The following is an 18,961-nucleotide window of genomic DNA, read 5'->3' as shown; positions in this document are numbered from 1 at the left end:
ATCTACTCCCAAGGACCCAATCTCTCGCTATCTACCACCAAAAAGTTTAGCAATGATGTCACCTAAGAGGACCCAATAAAGACTTACTGTTATCCACTTCAGTCACTTTCTATCTACTTATTTATGAGACCACCCAAGTTTAGATTTTGAATCAATACGAGAATTACATAACATCATCATATTTTGCAAAATTCACAGTCATCTTGCTAAATAGTTTCATTAAATTGGGTGACACTGACATCAGTAGATAATCAAATATTTGGCCTGGGAGGGCTGGCTATTTTTGAAACATGAGCCGTGAAGTGCCACCTTGAAATACAAACATTGTATGGCTGCACTGCACTTGTGTATTTAAGGACGTTAAACTTAGCATATTACTAATTAACAGCATAAAGCACCATTAAAATGCCACCATTTAGCATCAGTAGTTGTGCTTGTTGATAAGGACTACAGCGCAATGAATGAAATTGCAGCTTTAAATCATAAAGCGCAAATAGTTGGTTTTATTGTATTCTATTTATTTTTGTAAACAATATATTTCTTTTAAAAAGGGCATTCAAATGTATATTTTCTCTTTAAAATACTCTTAACAAAAAATCATATTTTGGGGGGAAAGGCCTCAAATGGACTGGTCATGGAAAAAAATGAACTTTTTTTGTTTAGGCAAGAGGTAATGCAATAAAATGTACACTGTAGTAAAGCGCACATCAACAACATGATTCCAATTAATATACTATTCTGATTCTTGTATTACCCAGTTCCACATTTCTACATGTGTAACACTTTTTCTTTTTCCTTTCCAAGAGATAGTGTTCTCTACAAAGTATCCTTAATTGAAAATTGACTTGGTGTAGTGAACAGTTCACACTCCTTCTCAAAGTCACAGCCTCGAATTAGTTCCCTGTAGTGTTCCTTGACATCCTCATAAAGCGGCATGGATGCTGGTTGCTGTTCAGTCAAACCAGGGAAGGCCACCGGTTTCTCATTGATTAGGGGTTGCAACCTGAATTCTCCATGTCCGCAGTCATACAGTGTGAGTAGCAAATTAGCTGTGTATGGTAACATGAGGCTAGGGCGAAAAGTGCGCTGATGTTGCGAGGCATAGTTGGTTGACGTCAAAGGTTGTTCGTCTTTGAAGAAACCCAAAAGGGCGTACAGCGGGAGGAGGGTCTCGCCATGGCCAATTTGGATTGTCACCGCTTCGCTCACCTTCTGGCCGGACCTGAAGTTTATGAGCGAATATTCCATGAATAAAGGAGGCAAACATTTATCAACTGTGATGTCATACTTACATGCTCTGGTTAACAGCTTTGTCCAGACGACTGAACACGTCATGGAAGAGAATACAGCTGGACATTCGGTTAACTTTATGACCATAGCCTCGCTTCCAGAATTGCCTCAAGTCGTTTGCATACTCTACTATCTGTTGACCCCAATCCCCAAAATACAGTTGGTTAAGTAATGTAGATTTTTTAGGTCAACATAAAGCACAAAATGTCCTATGAGACATGAAAAATGGATTGTAAGGGATTCGCCTTTGCGATGAAAGTGATAATGAAAATGCATTGTGGTTTTAGGGGGCCAATGACACATTTTTTTTAACAATAATTCAATATAATTTAGAACATAATGTCCAGTCGATTCAAAATAAATAAATAAAAACCTCACCCAGCACACTTACTTTAGAGATCTTACTTTTTTGAGATGAACTCATACCTTATAGTTAGTTTTTTCTTCCGCATGTTGAGTTGTACTCTAGTGGTTGTCAAGTGACTATCATTTATGTGCAGCCATTGCATTGGATTTGATGAATGTCCTACCTGAGCATCAACTTTGTCCAAAGACTCGCACCAAGGAGAGTTAATGTTCTTGATGGCCAACTCGTAAGCGCAGAAATTCATCGCAGCATCAATCATGTCTGTGAAAAAAATATATGCGCATTTCTAGTATGAATAGAATAAAAATGTCATAAAATTGAAATCACATCAGACCAGCTGTGATGTTCTGAAAGGGGACTTCGAGTTGTTTGGCCATTTTCTCCCGCACCTTCTTCATCTCAGGTCCCGCTTTGAATTTTTCAACCTCCGACAGGGCCGAAGGGTTCTCAACGACATCCTTCACAAATTTGGTGCAGTGGCTAAAATGCTTCATAAGTGCATCGTTAACCTCCAAGTCAAACGTCTGATCTACATCGGGAAAGACACGTGTCATTAGAGATTGAAAAAAAAAAAAAAAAAAAAGAAAAAACAACCTGTGACTCATACACTTTCCCAACTTGTGAGTGTGAGTTTTTGATGATCAACACATAGAACTTGAGAAGGAGGCAAATACTCATAAGTAGATCCTACCTTGAATATTCCACAGCTCTGTCAGACCAGCCATAAAAGAGAGAGTGCTGTTGACACACCTGTGCTTGGAACTACTCATAAACCTAAAGAATCCACCTCGAAGGTTTTCCTCAGAAACCACAGAGGGGAAAAGCTTTGTCAACCTGACTGCCAGATGTTTGTGATCATCCACGCCCTTGCTGGCCAAGCGACCGTCAGTGTCGTCAGGGTACCACATCCGCCACTGTGTTTGGATCTCGCACACCCAGCTTTCTTTCCCAGGCGTGGCACTTTTCACCGCCGCATACATCTTTCGCATGTGCTTGAAGATGTTGCGCGTTGGGTATCTGGTACCGTGTCTTATGATGGCGGTCAGATGAATAGGACGACATTGCGGGGATGGAGGTTGCAAGAAAGACTTGTTGATGGCCAGGACGTCCTCCAAAAGATAGGGGTTAACTTCTTCGTAGCGCCCTTTTGTGCCAAAGTATCCGGCAATTTCTGGTATGCTTTGTCGGCCATTGTTGAGAAAACAACCACAAAAACTAACAGTGATTGGCAAGTAAACAAAAAGAATCCTTCTGATGTTGATCTGCATGATTGGCCAAAACAGTCCAAAAGTTTCTTTGAATGGTGTCAAGTTAGTTGCACAATATCCTCAAATAAACTTTGGACTTATAGATCACGCCCATGTGTAGGAGTCTTCATCTGCGTTGCTACAATGTTGAAATCTGCACGTGTTTTCTGGAAAATAAAACAGTGATTATGTGTCACACGGCTTATTAAAAATACAGTAGCCTTGACATGCTGTCAAGAAAAGAATGCTGTTCAACTTGCACGTAAAAAAAAAAAAGTGATGTTGTTTACTACCCAAATTCTTGCTAGAAACCTGTTGCAAATGTATGTCTGTTAAAGTTTCATATCCACAAATCTCTTTTAGAGCAAATGTGTGTGTGTTTTTGCTTGGTTTGCTAAATAAAACTTACATGAATTGCTGAAATGTTTCATGCACTGATAACAAAAGCACAAGCCGTCAGTCTGTTTTTTTTAAAGGTTTATATTAGATGGATTGAGCCAGTCCTCGAGGGCCCCTATCAAGTCTGTTTTCCATGTCTCCCTCCACCAGCATACCTAAATCAAATAATCTAGATCGTTATCAAGCTTCTGGACAGCTTCCTGGTGAGTTGATCATTTGATTTGTGTGTTAGAGGAGGGAGATATGGAGAACAGATTTCATAGGGGCCCTTGAAGACCGGAGGTGGGAACCCCTGATTTAGTGAATTAGTACACGTCTATTGCCATCAATAGCATGCAATGTTGTAAATACTATGCAAAAAAAAAAACAGTAATTTGGAGCCGTAACCAGCGTCACTTTTAAAAAGTTAAAGGTCAACCAGTGACAATTTTTGAATAGCTGTCAACTGACCACAGTCCTTTAAAGGTGTACAGAAACTCTAGTTCATCTTCCATCACAAGTTAACAAGTTAGTGGTGCAGAAACTATTGCATGCCAATTATTGTTTTTGCTCTTCTTAACGGTTATAGCCTTTTACCTACCGTTTTTGCTGTTTTTGTCAAGTCTTTACTACATTTTTTGGCCAACAGATGGCTGCAAGAATCTTGGAAGCTGCTTCAAACCCAACTCTGTGTTTGCTCTGTTGCTGCGTTCATGTAGACCGGAGTTATCGAATTTTTGAGTACTCAAGTAACTTATGGCTCTTTTTGCTTGTTATTATTTTTAATAAAAAAAACTATACGACATGTATTTTATCAGAAGTAAATCCAGTTAAGTCTCGATGCAATTGGATGAATGCAGTGTTAGTCATCGAATGTCAAAACAACGACGTTTTCTGTGAGTCATTAAATGTACCATGGGTGACGACACTCATAAGGACTCCCTACTTCTCCCCACTGTTGTTAAGCGTCTACTCAGGAGTACGTCAGGCGGATTTAACGGAGTACGTACATGAAATCAGGGCACCAGAAAGAGGACGATTTCAACAATTAAACCACCAGGTAACTACACAAGTCACATCTTTGATAACGACGTTGACACTCGACATTGGGGATTTTTGGGGGGACGAAACATCTCACCCATGTGGGATCTCGTTGGTCGGGCTACACCGCCAGTGTGGCTGTCTTTTTAACACTCCGTTAGTCAGTGACCCTGTCCTTAATGTGTCATTCGCATTTACCCCGGTCGGGACTGTCTAAATACAGCGATTAGTGTTGCTCTCTGGCCTTAATAATGTTGTTTCCACTTGGCGCATAATTCTCGACGCCGATTTCGAGTAGTCACTGAGTTATGCTTAATTTTGTGCTTTAAGTGTATAAACACAATGCCAGCTAGGGTTCCGGTTGTATTTACCACTTTTTAAAATGTAATCTGGTGCGGGATCGAGTCTGCTAACGAGTGTCTCGTGTTTATTGGCTAATCTTGGGAGCTAACCCAAATAGCCGCTCTTTTGCTAGTCTATTTTCGCTTGCCCTAGCGCTAATCTCTTAAACCTCACAACATATCCTCACCGCTTTGTGTACAATCGGGATATTTTAGCTTGTTGAAAAACCTACCGTCATGTGGACGAATGTCACAGGTGTGTTACCTAACGTTTCCCCCGAGCATTGAATCACCTACAATGAGGCCCGTTTCCTAGTAAATAGTAAACATTTACTTAAAAGTGGTACAAAAAAGAGCAACACTGTGCAGGGTTTGTGGGTTCGGCTTACATTGGGAATAGGGCGGGGCCTAGTGAATGTTTCCTCCCCATTGGGATGGATTGACATGTTCCATCCTTTTGGGGGTTATTGTGGGTCAAACCTGAATAGCCTTGGCCTATTTGGGGTTGGGTGTCCACTTTCTAATTGGACTACAGATCCTTGAAAGTCTATATCAGTGATTGCAAATATCAATTATACTTGCATAATTGGCTAGAAGTACTGTCCGTATTTTCTCGCATTTTTCTCGCTCGAAAAATGATGACTGAATTGAGGGTACGGTGTATATGCGCAGAAATTAGACGTGACCTGCCAGAAACACCACAACGCAAGACAATACGACCAATACGGTCATTTATTTCAATATCGAGAATATAAACAGATGAAATGCTGAACAAAATGTATTTTGACGTCTATGAAGAAAATTCACGGGAAAAAAAGCATCTTGCATAAACTGTGGAAAAACTCCTGGTATTGCTCGCCATCATCTTACCTAGGAAAATTGTGAATCAGAGGTGCGTCATCTCATCCCAATTGCTGAACCACTTTATCCTCTTTAGGGCCGCGAGGGGTGCTGGAGCCTATCCCAGCTGACTCCTGCCCAGAGGCGGTGGACAATCTAATTTTATTGCAAAGGGCGAATGAACAGTTGTATGATCATCCTTGTCCATGGCAGCCAATGAATTTATAACAGATATTCAATATAATTAATGTATTTTACCCATGGATTTCTTTTGTTAACTACTAATTGATTTAAATTTATTTAAAAAAAATGTGTTTAATGCAATTGATATCAACTTTAGTGTTTTTGCGGTCCAAAAGTGGAGTTTTTCCTGTTTTTACTCATATTTTTAAATATATATGTATTTATGCATGTGTATATGTATATAGTGTGAATAAATGCTATTTACATTAATTCAATAAAAATGACTAAAAACACAATTACACTCTGGTTGTGGCCCCCAAAACCACTCTTAAGGTCATGATTTTTATTATTTTTATGTAATATTTAAATCATTGCCCTATTAACGTTTGAATTCACTTTCAGGTCAAAAGATCTGGGAATAAATGGTGGGTACACAAATAAATACTCTTGAGATTTATGTATTTTTTTTGTGAGGAGAAAGCAACTTTTCCCATGCTCTAAATGTCTACAGCTGCAGTCAAGTTGGTGAGTAAAATGCAGAAGTTGAAGTCAAAGGGGTTTATTGTTGCTAGGATGTGTCACAGCCAAAGCAAAGAATATCCGAGTGTCTGTGAGCAGGGAACACACAGTTGGACTCTCTGGTGGAAACAATGACTTTTCTGTGAGGATGGGTGATGATTCAGCAGTGGGGAAACACTAATCTTGACTCAGATCGTGTCGACACCCTTTGCCGTGGAGCAATATTATCTTCAATTGTAGTTTACCCAAATGTCTTGAAATTAATTCTGGTAACTGACTCTCCACCATGTGCCATGGACAGTAACAGATGTCCAAAATATTGGGACTGGCCTGACCGATGTAATCTCTGGCAGACAATATTAATTTATGAAATGACATTTAAGATGATCTGGTCCTTGGAGGCTGTTGATGTGCTTCCTTTGTTTGAGTGTTTTAAGTACTGATATGTCAACATTATGGTGTATTTAATTTTGAAATTAACTTTGGGTTATCACTTACAATAAATGACAACCAATGAGTTCATTCCTGAATGTTATTTTGACCTCTGACTTTTGATTTTCAGAAATTCTGGTCTGAAATGCTTCAGAAAAAGGTAAATTTAAGGGGAGTTTTTGAAACAACTGTAAAAGTAGGACTATTTTTAATTGTATTCTTGGTCTGACACAAAAAGGTTACTACCAAAAGAAAAAAAAACAGTTCCAAAGACGTCCATTATTCAAAACGAAAACCTCAACTCAATGACAAGCTCTTGCTTATCTCAGTGGAAACTTCCTGTTCCTTTTGCTGGTTATTGTTTTCTCTTCCACTTGACAGCTCAAGACACAAAAATGTCACCAAAGTTGACGATATGACGACTCTTGAATAAATACAGGCTCAAATAGAACCACTTTAACATTTTCCAGATGAAAACGATGCTCACATGTACACACGGCATTTCCTTTTTTAGTCGCATATACAAACAGACAAAGCCACCATCATTTTGTATCGTCTTTACTCCGGCATGTCGTGACCAGAAGACACCCAAGCAAAAAAATGTGCAGAAAACTGTTACCAACATAGAATTGCCTTTAGGTATTTACTCATGCTAAATTATATTACTTAGTGTTGACTGCTAGAAATTGCTCATTAAGTTTCCATCATAGATTCCCCTCAAAGAAGCTCAACACTAACTGGCTTTCATCTTTATTCCTCCATAATTAGAAACACATGAAATTTGACTCCCACTCACATGATGTCCCAGTTTCCTGTGGCCTACCAGTGCATTTTGGAATTCTAGGGTAACAACACTGGCTGCAGACAACTTTTATGTACTTGAGGAGAAAAAAAATCTTTGGCAAAGAGTGTACTTGCATGTAACATGGAATTGAAACTAATGCCACTTTCCTGTTATGACTTGTGTAGGAAGATGTTCACAGTTGTAGTCTTTTCTTCCGTCTCCACATTCCAGCACGTCTCTCAATATTCCCTTCATGTCGGGTGATTTCTACTACAATATTGTGAAGCTGTAATTACTCTTTTCCACAAGTCAAAATAGCAAAATGATGTATCCTTGCTGCTTTTCTCTTATTGTTCTGCTGAAATTCAATGCAATCCACAACATGAGCTAGTGTGTTATCGTACATTTAATTGAAAAGAATAATTGTTGATAAAAAAAAAAAACTTGATTGCAAAACAGAAAAGGACACGCAATATTCACCAGCCTATTTTTTCATTCATAGAGGTGGAGGAGTTGTTTCAATATTAGACGTGTGTTTTGTCTTAACCTATCCACACACTCTCCTCTTCCTCCTTTTAATAATTCACGAGATGTTGATAACGATGGTGATTGCCCACTTTTCAGGACCCACACAAACATTGCCAGTATACATAGACAGATGGGATAAAATGCACTCTAATGGGCTCTTGTTGACAACAAGTCATACAGTATATAGTGTGAGCAGGACACACAATTAAACAGAGAGACCCTGCAAATTGTGCTGTCTCCCCCAGAGGACATACGGTCCCGCCATGCTAATCAGAGGCTTAGAAAGCCACGGGGGGCTTTCTCATTAACCAGTAGCAACTTTCTTGTCCCCAAAGACTTGTGCTATGAAGCTATGGGCCCTTATTGTTTCCAACATAGTGCCGTTGCTACGATGAATGTTTGCAAATTTGTTATGGATGACTTGATTCCAGTCTAATATCAAATATTCAGTGGAAGTTTAGTGAGTCTCGCTTGTGGCATTTGTTCTTGGTGGTACGGCGGCTGCTTTTGTTAATATACTATGTAGTGTGTGTTAAGTCGCGTTATTTTTGTTAAAAATGAATACATTGGTATAAATCCCTCACATGTTTAAAAAAAAAGCTTTTTGTGTTTTATTCTTACTAAAAAAAGTAAGGAGGTATTAAAGTGTACCAAGTCAGATTGAGAAAAAAAAATCTGGTTTTAATACAATTTCGCTCAACAAAAGTTTTGAAGTATGTTGTACAACAACACATATCAAGTTTCTTGGTGGTAGACCACTGACCTCAATCTTGAGGGAAAGTTTGAAAATTGATGCTACTATATTGTTTCGTTTATTGTTATAGCCCAAAACTGAAATCTCTGGAGGGCAGACAGTAACTTTATATTTTGCGAGGTTGGTCTTCTATGAGATTTCGTCCCTTATTGTAAGTTGTACAGGTGAAAGAATTCTGTTAACCTTTAACCCACTAAGTAAATAACCTGCTACATGATACCATTTGAATGTGGGGGGGTATTGGGGGTTGTATGGGTTTGACAATCAAATATCCACACCCCTTGAGACAATTTACAACAAAACACTCTCTTTGAAAGGTGGTTTCCAGGGCATTACTGTGTATTTTCAAGCACTTTCCAGTGTTTGCTGTGGGAGTGTTCCATGATATGATTGTTTTTGCAAAAATAAATGTGGGGTCTAATCTTACAAGCCTCCACACTGATTTTTTTCTTGCTATTTTGCTGCCATTTATTCTTCTCTGTTGTTTTTTTGTTTGAATTCACTTCCGTATCCCAGGTAGTATGACGTTAGATCCATAGCACAATTCCATGCAGTCAAAGAGTAGCCGAAACTGTCACTCTTCAAGTATGAGTAGTGTTACTACAAAATTTTACTTATTAAAGTAGTTGTCTGAAAATGTACTAAACCAGTATTCTGTGAAAAGAATATTCAAGCAATGAGTAAGTGCTTTTTCGCTTCAAACCTTTTACACAGGCCGTCTTTCACATTTAGGCACACGGAATTGCTGGGAGAATCAAATGCAATAAGATAGTAACTTTTGTTTTTCTTTCTTGAAAACAGGAAGAAAAATAATCCCGGAGGCCAAAAGTGAAAGCGGGAGCGCCTTGGGCGTCAGTCGGCGCTGGATCTGGATCACACGGACTACAGAGGAGGAAAAAGAAGAGAAGGGCGGGAAAGGCAAGAACACAGTGTCAAAAGGGCACTGACACACTTGGCATCGATCTACATTTCTTTCAATTCAAAGTAATCATACCATTTGTTATAAGACTCATTTTAAAGTACTAATACTGAACTTGGACCACAATACTACTTGTAACTTGAGTTCCTGATTCGTCAAAATTAATAGGATGTCCGTCTATCGCCATTGTTGGCAGCCAATTGGTTGAGGAAAACATTGATTCCTTATTAAAAGAGTAAAAAATGTAGTTTTTTCCTATATACTAAAAAGCATATTTGCTATGCTCTAAAGTGGATTTGCACAAAATTCACAGTGGCTGTTACTGCAGTCACTATCAAATTAGCAGCTGTAGACTATCATATTTTCTATTTGTCACAAAAGGCAACGTCGAGCCCGATGTCCCCTGCCAAGACCTTCTCTTGGCGCCCCCTGAATGAGTCATTTGCTTCCACTCTAGGCTTCATAAAAATGAAGCGCGGATGGCGTGTTTATGTTTGTGTCAGCTTGACGTATTGTCCTTCTGGGTGGGATCTTTTTTGCTCGGCGTCACGTGGACGGCCCTGTGAGCCAGCCCCAACTTCTCTGCCTCTCAACCCGTCCCAACTGAGTAAAAATGCAACACATGTAAGGGGGAGTGTTCTTTTTGCTTTTTTTTTTTGAGCCACAGATGTTCAGCAAATACCACAAATGGGTTTCTATCATGTATGTTTTTATCATCCAGTCGACGATAACGTGCCGCTTGCTCCTTGAGCAATATTTCCATTCAAAGTTCACTCAAGTGGTGATGATTCCTCCCTAAAAAGATAGTTGAAATAATAAAAAAACATGCTCCAAACTTCCTCTGGACAAACCTCGGCAGTGTGGTCTGGACTAAATTGAGAGATGTGGAGAAAGGCATTGCTAATAGGTGGACGTCTTACAGAGACATAGATGTAGTTCAAAGTTAGGTCAACAATAATTTATTGAGAATTGATCTACTGTTTTACGTGTGAGGGGAAGTAAAGAGAATTTTTTTTTGCTGTTGAACAAGAAGTTGATTTAAGCCAGTTCCTTTTATTGTTTATCTCCAAAAACATTTTTTATATATATATATTTTAGTATTGCATAAGTTCACTCCAATTTTACACTTTTTAACAGTTTCAAATGATTTCTTTTAATATAAAAAGAGTATATATTTTGTTATGAGTAGTCCTCAAAAGTAGCTTATTTAACTTTTGAAAAATACTTGTGTGTATATATGTATGTATATGTGTATATATATATTACTAGAGATAATGAATGAGTATATATTGTGATTCGATTTATGTATTCATTCTTTAACTCTACTAACTCAGTTACTCTATTACAACAACACAAACAGGTTCCATATTTCAAGAGCAAATCCCCTTTGAGCATTTTAGTGTATTTCATGTGGCCTGTCCAGTTTGAGGAGAGCTTAGTATTTCCTTCGCTGGCTAGCCGTAAGCCGATTCACAGACCAAAGGTCCTCGGCGTACCGCTGAGTCATTTACAGCTAATCTCAGATTGCTCTAAGTGCTCTTTGTCTCCTGTACTTTATCGCCACAATGTAATGTTCCCTCACGCCGTGGCTACACAGCTGGCCTTTCACATGGCCAAGCTCTTTTTACTTGCTTTACTTTCGAAAATTTAATTTTAGACGCTGAGTACTAACTTCATTTGTCCCTGGGAGGGTGGCAGCCGTCAACAGGCAATGAAACCTGATCACTCAATGTCAATCATCCCACTTTAAATGTATTGGATGTCTATCTCGATCAATGGCAGCCGATGAGTTAAATGAGCACAAATGCGCTTTTTTTATTCACGTGTTCGTCCCTTTTTCGTCTCTTCCCATCCACATCTGTCTGGCCGACCTCATTGTAACCCATTGCAGATATCGCGTTCGAGAAAGAAATGCTTGAAAATGGATGGCAATGAGTAATCTTTTAAGGTACGCCCTGTTAACAGTGAGATTTCAGAATAAGATTCATGGTGGAAGAACTTGTGCAAAAATGTTTATGGGAGTTTAAAGATAGCCTTGAAATTGACAGTTAAAAGCGTCTAATGAGTTAAAAATGTTTGCTTCAGCCCTAGCGTAACAGCTTTTGTTTGTTTCTACAGCTGTGTGACGACTTAGCTGGGAAGCCAACCTGGAAAGGACCTTCCAACTATTGACCCTGAAAACAAGGGGTCCTCGCGGGTCCCCGCCCCTCGTTCGATGCTGCATAAACGCCATGCCCCGAAACCGGTTCGGACTTAACTGCACCCTTTAAGACCGCCGAACCCGTCGCTTCCTTTGCTGAGATGACGAATGTGACGTCGTGGTCCCCCGAGGATGTGGCCAACTGGTTGAGCAAAGAGGGCATGCCGGAGTACGCAGATGCCCTCCGCCGGACAAATGGCGGCGCTCTGTTGCAGTTGACGCGGGCCGACTTCCACGCGCCGCCTCTCCTGCGGGTGTCGTCAGACGGCGGGCAGCGTCTACTGGAACGCCTGGAGACGCTTCGGATCGAGAACCACATGGAGGCGCACAAGAACGGCCACACTAACGGACACCTACCTAATGGGACGGCGAAGCCACTGAGGAACGGTGTGGCACGGACGGCGGAGATGGTGCACATTCCCATCCCTGCTATGGAGACCTTGCGCACCTCCTTTCCGGCTGAGTGGGGGAAGACAGGCACGGCGTTTTTGTACGCCGTGGTCTGCTTTGTCACAACCACCGTGGTCATTTCGGTGGTCCATGAGAGAGTGCCCCCCAAGGAACACACGCCGCCATTGCCAGACAAGTTCTTCGATCTTTTCAACAGGGTGGAGTGGGCCTTCTCCATCTGCGAAATCAACGGCATGCTGTTGGTGGCACTGTGGCTCATACAGTGGGCTCTCCTCAAGCACAGGTACTGTAAAGAAGAAATACACTTGAGAAATAGTCTTGATTAACTCTTTCACTGACAATGATAATTATCCAATATTCAGTTTTTTTTCCATCCTCCTGCTGTTTAATAATTAATTGCTAGTGCATCTCCAGTCTATTTGAAATGGAAGGTGTGCATTTCATTTTTGGTTTTTTTTTAGATTTTTTTCTATTAGAAATAAAAACAAAATATAATTTGAAATATATTTATTTTATTTTTCTTAGGTGTTTATTTTTACAGTGTTCTAAACTAATAAGTACACTTCAAAAATTAGAACACACTGAGAGCAGACCTCGTCCAAAGCATTCCAATACAAAAGTATTGCTACATGACTCACTTCTGTATACATTGACATTATTCTTCACATCTTATTACCTTACTGCAACTTTTCTAACCTCTGTGACCTTTAACCTTATAACCTCAAAATTCAATCACCTCATTGATTTCATATCCCAAAAAACATCTTCAAGTTTCATAATAGTTTCTTTTGTCAATTTTGAGTTATCTTGAAAACAGACATACGGAACTGAATACATAACCTTTTTCTACCTAATGTTTATAACTCCCTATTCAAGGAAACAACCTTGTTTTTGATGAACACTTAAGTCTCGCTGTATTCCAATAGTTACATTTTTCAAATTATGCCTGACCCACTGCTAGTTGTGCTGATGCTATTCAAATTCTTATTTATATATACTTTTTTTTTTCCCCCATGCAGGTCAATCATAGGAAGGCGCTTTTTTTTCATCGTGGGAACACTCTATTTGTATCGATGTATTACCATGTACATCACCACTCTGCCTGTCCCAGGCATGCACTTCAAATGCTCTCCTAAGGTAACATGAAAACATCAAGCTTAATGGGAAAATTATGTCCATAGATTTCAGTTTTAATGAAGTGCCTGCATTGCTTTCAGCTTCTAGGCGACTGGGAAGCGCAGTTGCGAAGAGTGATGAAGATGATCGCCGGCGGCGGCCTTTCCATCACAGGCTCACACACCATGTGTGGAGATTACCTGTACAGCGGGCACACAGTCATGTTAACGCTAACATACCTCTTCATCAAGGAGTGTAAGTACACACACAAAAAAAATACTTTTGTAACTGCGGCGTGAAAGGAAGGAAACAGACTATGCACGGAGGCTAACCCCCGGGCACGCCATGAGCCAAATTGGTGTTTCATAACATTTTCTGTTCCTCACTCTTTGAACAATTGCAAATGGGGCAAATTCTGCTAGTATTATGAGCTGAGTAAAAGATCATTGTGTTAGATTTGGACTTCAATCATTCAATAATCGGCCCTAATATTGCAATGGACATTTAAGTTATTATTATTTTTTTTTTTACAATACTTCTACTTCAGGTTCAATTCCTGGTGGGTTCCGATCTTCCTGTGTGGAGTTTACATAAACTCTCCCTGTGCCTGTACAGGGTTTTTTTTCCAGGTACTCTGGTTTACTCCCACATTCCAATCCCATAAATGGTAGGCTGATTGAATGCTCCAAGTTGTCCCTAGGTATGAATGTGCAGTGTATTGTTGCTAGTTTTCTTGTGCCCGGAAACTGAATGACAACCAATTCAGGGTGTGCCCTGCTTACTGGCCACTGTTGGCTGTGATAGGCACTAGTGTCTTCACTACCCTCATTAGGATAAGTGGCTTGGAAAATAAATAGTTGAATACTTCTAGAGTGGTTGCCATGTCAAGTTGAAATTTTCCCATTTAAAAAAAAATGGGTTTGATTCTGTGTTTAAAATAGATGTCCTTCCCTCTGCCATCATCAGCCAATCACAAGATCAGAAACCAGAGTACATGGAGAAAGCCCACACAATGTCAGGGAAACATACAAACTCTCCACAGGAAGGTCCGACCCTGGGATCGCACCCTCAATCGAAGAACTATGCGGGCCATGTTAACCACTTGGCCACCACCAAATTCTCGCTATTTTATAGATTTTTCACTAATTCTCTTTTGTGTAATTCGATCTTGCTAAAGAAAAATAGTTTTTGCACCAATTGAACTATTTCGCACTTGTTGGTAAGTAATTGAGAGGTTGTATAGTTCACATTCTGTTTGTTCACATGACCTTTGCTCATGTTGGTGTCTTGTTAGCCTTTATCTTGTCTGATTAACACGCAACATTGCTGTGATAATGCAGCATGATTTCATATGGCAACGCAAAATGGATGGAATTTTGTGAGCTTCAGTATTTTCATGCTTGTTGCTGTATCAGTTTTGGCCAACATCCTTACATAATGCCCCTTTAAATGAGATTACCCAAATTTGATGCGGTAGGGACCTCTTGTGGCGAAAATTACACAGCAAGCGTCTAAATCAATTTACTGGTGTGGCAAATCCATTTTCATCATTAAAAGGAATTGAAATGCCGTCATTATCATGTGCTTTTAATGAATACAATTTATTGTGAGGAGAGGCTTTTATAAAATGTACGTCAGACTAAAAATTATATGCTTAATATCAACAACAAATAATTAAAAGATAAAACAAATATCAGAACATGACCTGACCTTTGATCAGCGTGTTATTTTTTTTCTTTTGGACAGATTCCCCTCGACGGTTCTGGTGGTACCACTGGATCTGTTGGACCTTGAGCACAGTGGGAGTCTTCTGCATCCTTCTGGCCCACGACCACTACACTGTGGATGTAGTGGTGGCCTACTTTATCACGACCCGCCTCTTTTGGTGGTACCACACTATGGCAAACCAGCAAGTGAGTGTTGCATGTTATCGGGTTTTATTATAATACAGGGTTACATATATTGTATGTTAGGTACTTATTTATCAAATGATAACAAAGGAAAGGTTTTTCTTTCATTAATTTTAAGTATATATTCTATGATCACTATTTTCTATATACTAAAATCTCAATTAAAAATGATTTTTTTATCAATTGTAACTAGTTAAATTCTTTAACATGAAAAAAATCCTTTAAAAATATTCAACTCTTTTTTTAAAATAAATAAAAACTCTCTTGCTGTATCATTCAGATAAAAAAAACTGATTTAATTTTTTAATTAAAGAATAACAGCATGAAAAAGTCCATTTAAAATGATTAATTATATGTAGATAAATATATTTCAATGTATTGATCAATGAATTTATTTATGAGAAAAGGAAAAGACATCATGAGGCTAACATCCTCTGTGCCTTTCAGTCACTTAAAGAGACATCGGCCAGCAACTTCTTCTCACGGGTGTGGTGGTACCGACCCTTCCAGTACCTGGAGGAGAACATCAGCGGCGTGGTTCCCCGTTCCTATCAGCTACCTCTGTGGCTGCGGAGCGTCCAATGGAACCGTGCCGTTAAGTACAGCCGTCTGGACATGCATTGATGTGCCAGAACTGTAAATTTCCAAAAGTGCTGTTTTTTTTTTCTTTTCTTTTTTTTCTTTTTTTTAATAACTTGTTTTAAAGAAGAAGGCACTGTCTACATTTAGCTCCGAGCTTCCCCATCTTCCCTCCCAAAGCAGGTGACTCCTCATTTCCTTCTTTGTTTTTGTCCTTGGTTTTTTTTCATCGCGTTTTCGTTTCTTGCTATTATTAACTTAAATAACAAGCTTTATCCTAGTTTGCTCTTAGCACAAAATCACACCGTTAGCTGTCTAATTTAAAGTATGCTTCTAGGTTTTAACTCCATACCTGTCATTGACGGCGATAGAACTAGTTCATTCGGATTAAGAAAGATGACTGAACAACAACTAGACGTCTATTACCGTAAAAGACACTAAATTGTCACCAGTTTTTACTAGAAACCTACCTTATTTACTTAAAACTACCGCCTCCTTTTGATGTTTTTGTAATTTAGACTTGCTAAAATGAATCAAGGTGCAAAGAACTATTTTTTCTAAGCATGTTTATTTTTCAAGATAAACAAAATGTCCGCCAAAATATTTTTTTTTCGTAGATTTGTACCTTTTTCAAGAAATCCTCACCAGTGCCTTTTCTTCGCTTGATTGTGGAACAACTTCAACTACCGCGTGTCTTGTGTATCAATGAATGTAACCTTTCACCCCACTTACAAAAAAACTAAATACCAGCCTTAACGCAAGATTGGTCTTTTCCAAATTGGCGTAAGACATGTCCCAGCTTTGTATTTATTGATGCTTTATGGCACGAAATATTGCTATATTATTTTTTATTTTTTTCAAACGTCTGTTTCATTTCATTAGCTGAATCTTAAAGCATCAGTGCTAAAATGGGCCGTGCGTACCAAATTCATCAAACTTGAGGAATGATTGTTTCAGTGCCATTGACGACGATAGATATATAATCCATTTGAACAATACAATTTTAACTCTTTTTTTTTTTAACAAAAAAGAAAAAAATGTAGGAAAAATGCCCTATTTTGATGCAACACCAACACGTAAAAAGATAAAATAAAATCGAAATCTCAAAAGAAATTGGAATTTCATGGAAAGTTGGGGTTTTTAGAATAATTACATATTCCTCTGTTTTTTTAACTAGAATATAATGGTCAATTTTAATTTGCATTTTTTAATTATGTCATTGGAAAATAAAACTTTCCATGATAGTCTAATTTTTTCATCAAATAAGGACCTTAAATCATTGGCTCCCATCAACAGTGTTAGACCAAGTCCAGTCCATTTAATGTGGGAGTGCTTTCCAACCTCCCAGTTCAAGTGAATTGGACATCTACTAGGGACAAACTCAATTCTATTCAGTCCAGAAGGATAAAAAGAGCCACATGATAGGATGTCGATCATCTTCAATGGCACACCACTGACTTTAATGCTGAGAATCTGTGTACACATCCCCCCTGTTAAGCATCACTTCCCGGTCAGAGGTTGAAGGCAGTAGACGGGTATACTTATATATGATTTATAGACTGAAACCTATCTTTTAGACCATGACTGAAATGCTTCTGAATGTGCTTCATACATAGTATGGGCGTTGGGAGCCTAATGATCTTTTGGTCGTTTGAACTAAATTTGAGACTAAAATGACATTCACGACTAAGACACAAAACGTGAATTGAGTTGGAAAGTGTATTGCTGCTAGAAACAAACGTTAAAGCGTGATGAATTTCACGTTCAACATCACATTTAAATACCGTTTCCAGCATTGTGCTTATTCATCATAATGCAATCACTAACTTGAATTTGCTGTGTTTGTTTTCACGTCAAAACTTAAATTTGTTTACAACATGTGATACATTTCAGAATATAGCGTGAGCCTCATGTCACAGTGTAATAGGAATTATGCTGTAGTGTTATAGGCTTCACGTTAAAACAATCAGCTACTCAATTATCTAAAAAATGTATCATTTTGCAATGTGAGACTGAACTGACTGAAAATCCTTACAGTTGAAATGTTAACTCTTTTAGCACCCTTGACTTTAATAGTGGTTCAATCTTCCTACTGTTGTGAATTCCAATGAGTTTTTCAAACTTGTTGGCGTCCAATCCATTAGAAGTGGGAGAGTGATGGTGAATAAACGAATGTTTAGCGTTTCCCACTTAAAATGAATTGTACGTCTTCAGCCAGTGTCAAGGTCATCTTAATGAGTTCAGAAAAAAAATGATGTGAAAATGAAAATTGCCAACTTTCAGTTTTACCAGGTTCTTCCCCACGCCTATTTTTCCACATTTCATTTAAGAACCGGTGTATATTTTTCTCCAGTGCTCTTCTAAACATACTGATAACACAATCCTGGCGTGAAAGGGGAACAAGATGGCAGCGCGAGCGCCATTATCTGTGAATGTGAAAAATGTCCTGGTTTCATGATCCGTTCAAGGCTGAAAACCGGACGTTTGCAATTTCCCATTGGAGAAAAAAAACAACCTCATCATTGGTTACAGCTAAACTACAAATGGGTTCCTCTTAACTCTTCGGAGCGTTTTAAAGGGAGACATTTTTTGTGACTTTGCACATAGTTGGGAAAAAGCTTTGCTCTGTTTTACGTTAGCACAGTACAGATGTTGTCTGAACATCCCTGTTCGTTTTACGCAATGTTTCTCGCATAGTGTGCATAGCTTGAAGTATTTGTCCAAATTGGACTGTAATAAAGTTGAAGGAAGGGTGAAGACATATGTCTCTTGGTTCGCAATCAAGCTTTTTTTTAACGATTATAATCCTGTATGTATGTTCATCTACACGCTGTTTATCACGTTTGTAAAATATGATAAAGGAATCTAAATGGGACGACGTTGAATAAAAAGATTTTACTATACACTTTCGGTTGTTTGAGAATAATTGTGTCGTTGCAGTTCCTCATAAAGCCAACAGGTAGACACATGTCAAGGCAAGTACTAAACAGCTTTTTTTCCTCATTTCTGTTAATTGTACTCGAGATGTTGTTTTGATCATTTATACTTCACTTAACGTTTTATTGTGTAAATTAAGGCTTAGCAACATTGAGTGAATTTGTTTTGCCTTAATTTTATTTTCT

At 38.8% G+C, this 18,961-nt stretch overlaps 2 protein-coding genes across 10 annotated transcripts; one reads left to right on the top strand and one right to left on the bottom strand.

The window, feature by feature from the left end:
- Positions 1 to 511: 511 nt before the first annotated feature.
- On the bottom strand, positions 512 to 5,043 carry LOC144205291 (multiple inositol polyphosphate phosphatase 1-like). Of its 3 annotated transcripts, none has more exons than XM_077729559.1 (6): positions 4,898 to 5,043; positions 2,349 to 3,071; positions 1,992 to 2,186; positions 1,821 to 1,918; positions 1,293 to 1,423; positions 512 to 1,222 (listed from the first exon to the last, which is right to left on the bottom strand). In XM_077729559.1, exons 2-6 carry the CDS (start codon positions 2,923 to 2,925, stop codon positions 817 to 819), a joined length of 1,407 nt encoding a protein of 468 aa, XP_077585685.1. In that variant the 5' UTR covers positions 2,926 to 3,071; positions 4,898 to 5,043; the 3' UTR covers positions 512 to 816. The 3 variants fall into 3 exon arrangements, with proteins under 3 accessions (XP_077585685.1, XP_077585686.1, XP_077585687.1); XM_077729560.1 differs by lacking the exon at positions 4,898 to 5,043 and adding an exon at positions 3,884 to 4,849; XM_077729561.1 differs by lacking the exon at positions 4,898 to 5,043 and adding an exon at positions 4,421 to 4,849.
- Positions 4,199 to 18,744, top strand: LOC144205292 (phosphatidylcholine:ceramide cholinephosphotransferase 1-like). Of its 7 annotated transcripts, XM_077729565.1 has the most exons (9): positions 4,253 to 4,342; positions 6,090 to 6,112; positions 6,769 to 6,798; positions 9,506 to 9,688; positions 11,742 to 12,517; positions 13,254 to 13,371; positions 13,452 to 13,605; positions 15,097 to 15,263; positions 15,708 to 18,744. In XM_077729565.1, the coding sequence occupies exons 5-9, from the start codon at positions 11,925 to 11,927 to the stop codon at positions 15,882 to 15,884; spliced, it is 1,209 nt and encodes a 402-aa protein (XP_077585691.1). In that variant the 5' UTR covers positions 4,253 to 4,342; positions 6,090 to 6,112; positions 6,769 to 6,798; positions 9,506 to 9,688; positions 11,742 to 11,924; the 3' UTR covers positions 15,885 to 18,744. The 7 variants fall into 7 exon arrangements, 6 of the variants coding, with proteins under 6 accessions (XP_077585689.1, XP_077585688.1, XP_077585693.1 ...); XR_013328046.1 differs by lacking the exons at positions 6,090 to 6,112; positions 6,769 to 6,798 and having other exon boundaries at positions 4,199 to 4,342; positions 15,708 to 16,022; positions 16,457 to 18,744; XM_077729567.1 differs by lacking the exon at positions 6,769 to 6,798 and having other exon boundaries at positions 4,228 to 4,342; positions 9,506 to 9,622.
- Positions 18,745 to 18,961: the final 217 nt, after the last annotated feature.

This window comes from Stigmatopora nigra, chromosome 12 (genome assembly GCF_051989575.1).
Source record: "Stigmatopora nigra isolate UIUO_SnigA chromosome 12, RoL_Snig_1.1, whole genome shotgun sequence".
Classification (NCBI taxonomy): Eukaryota; Metazoa; Chordata; class Actinopteri; order Syngnathiformes; family Syngnathidae; genus Stigmatopora; species Stigmatopora nigra.
This window is presented reverse-complemented; position numbering and strand designations above follow the sequence as displayed.

What these genes read in the sequence shown, in the direction of transcription:
- LOC144205291 (XM_077729559.1), bottom strand. Translation starts at nt 2,925, where the DNA reads ATGCAGATCAACATCAGAAGGATTCTTTTTGTTTACTTGCCAATCACT. An exon ending in AGAGCTGTGGAATATTCAAG is followed by an intron (nt 2,187 to 2,348) that starts GTAGGATCTACT and finishes TTCCCGATGTAG; the next exon opens with ATCAGACGTTTGACTTGGAG. An exon ending in CTTTCAGAACATCACAGCTG is followed by an intron (nt 1,919 to 1,991) that starts GTCTGATGTGAT and finishes TTTTTTTCACAG; the next exon opens with ACATGATTGATGCTGCGATG.
- LOC144205292 (XM_077729563.1), top strand. Translation starts at nt 11,925, where the DNA reads ATGACGAATGTGACGTCGTGGTCCCCCGAGGATGTGGCCAACTGGTTG. An exon ending in ACTTCAAATGCTCTCCTAAG is followed by an intron (nt 13,372 to 13,451) that starts GTAACATGAAAA and finishes CATTGCTTTCAG; the next exon opens with CTTCTAGGCGACTGGGAAGC. An exon ending in ATACCTCTTCATCAAGGAGT is followed by an intron (nt 13,606 to 15,096) that starts GTAAGTACACAC and finishes TCTTTTGGACAG; the next exon opens with ATTCCCCTCGACGGTTCTGG.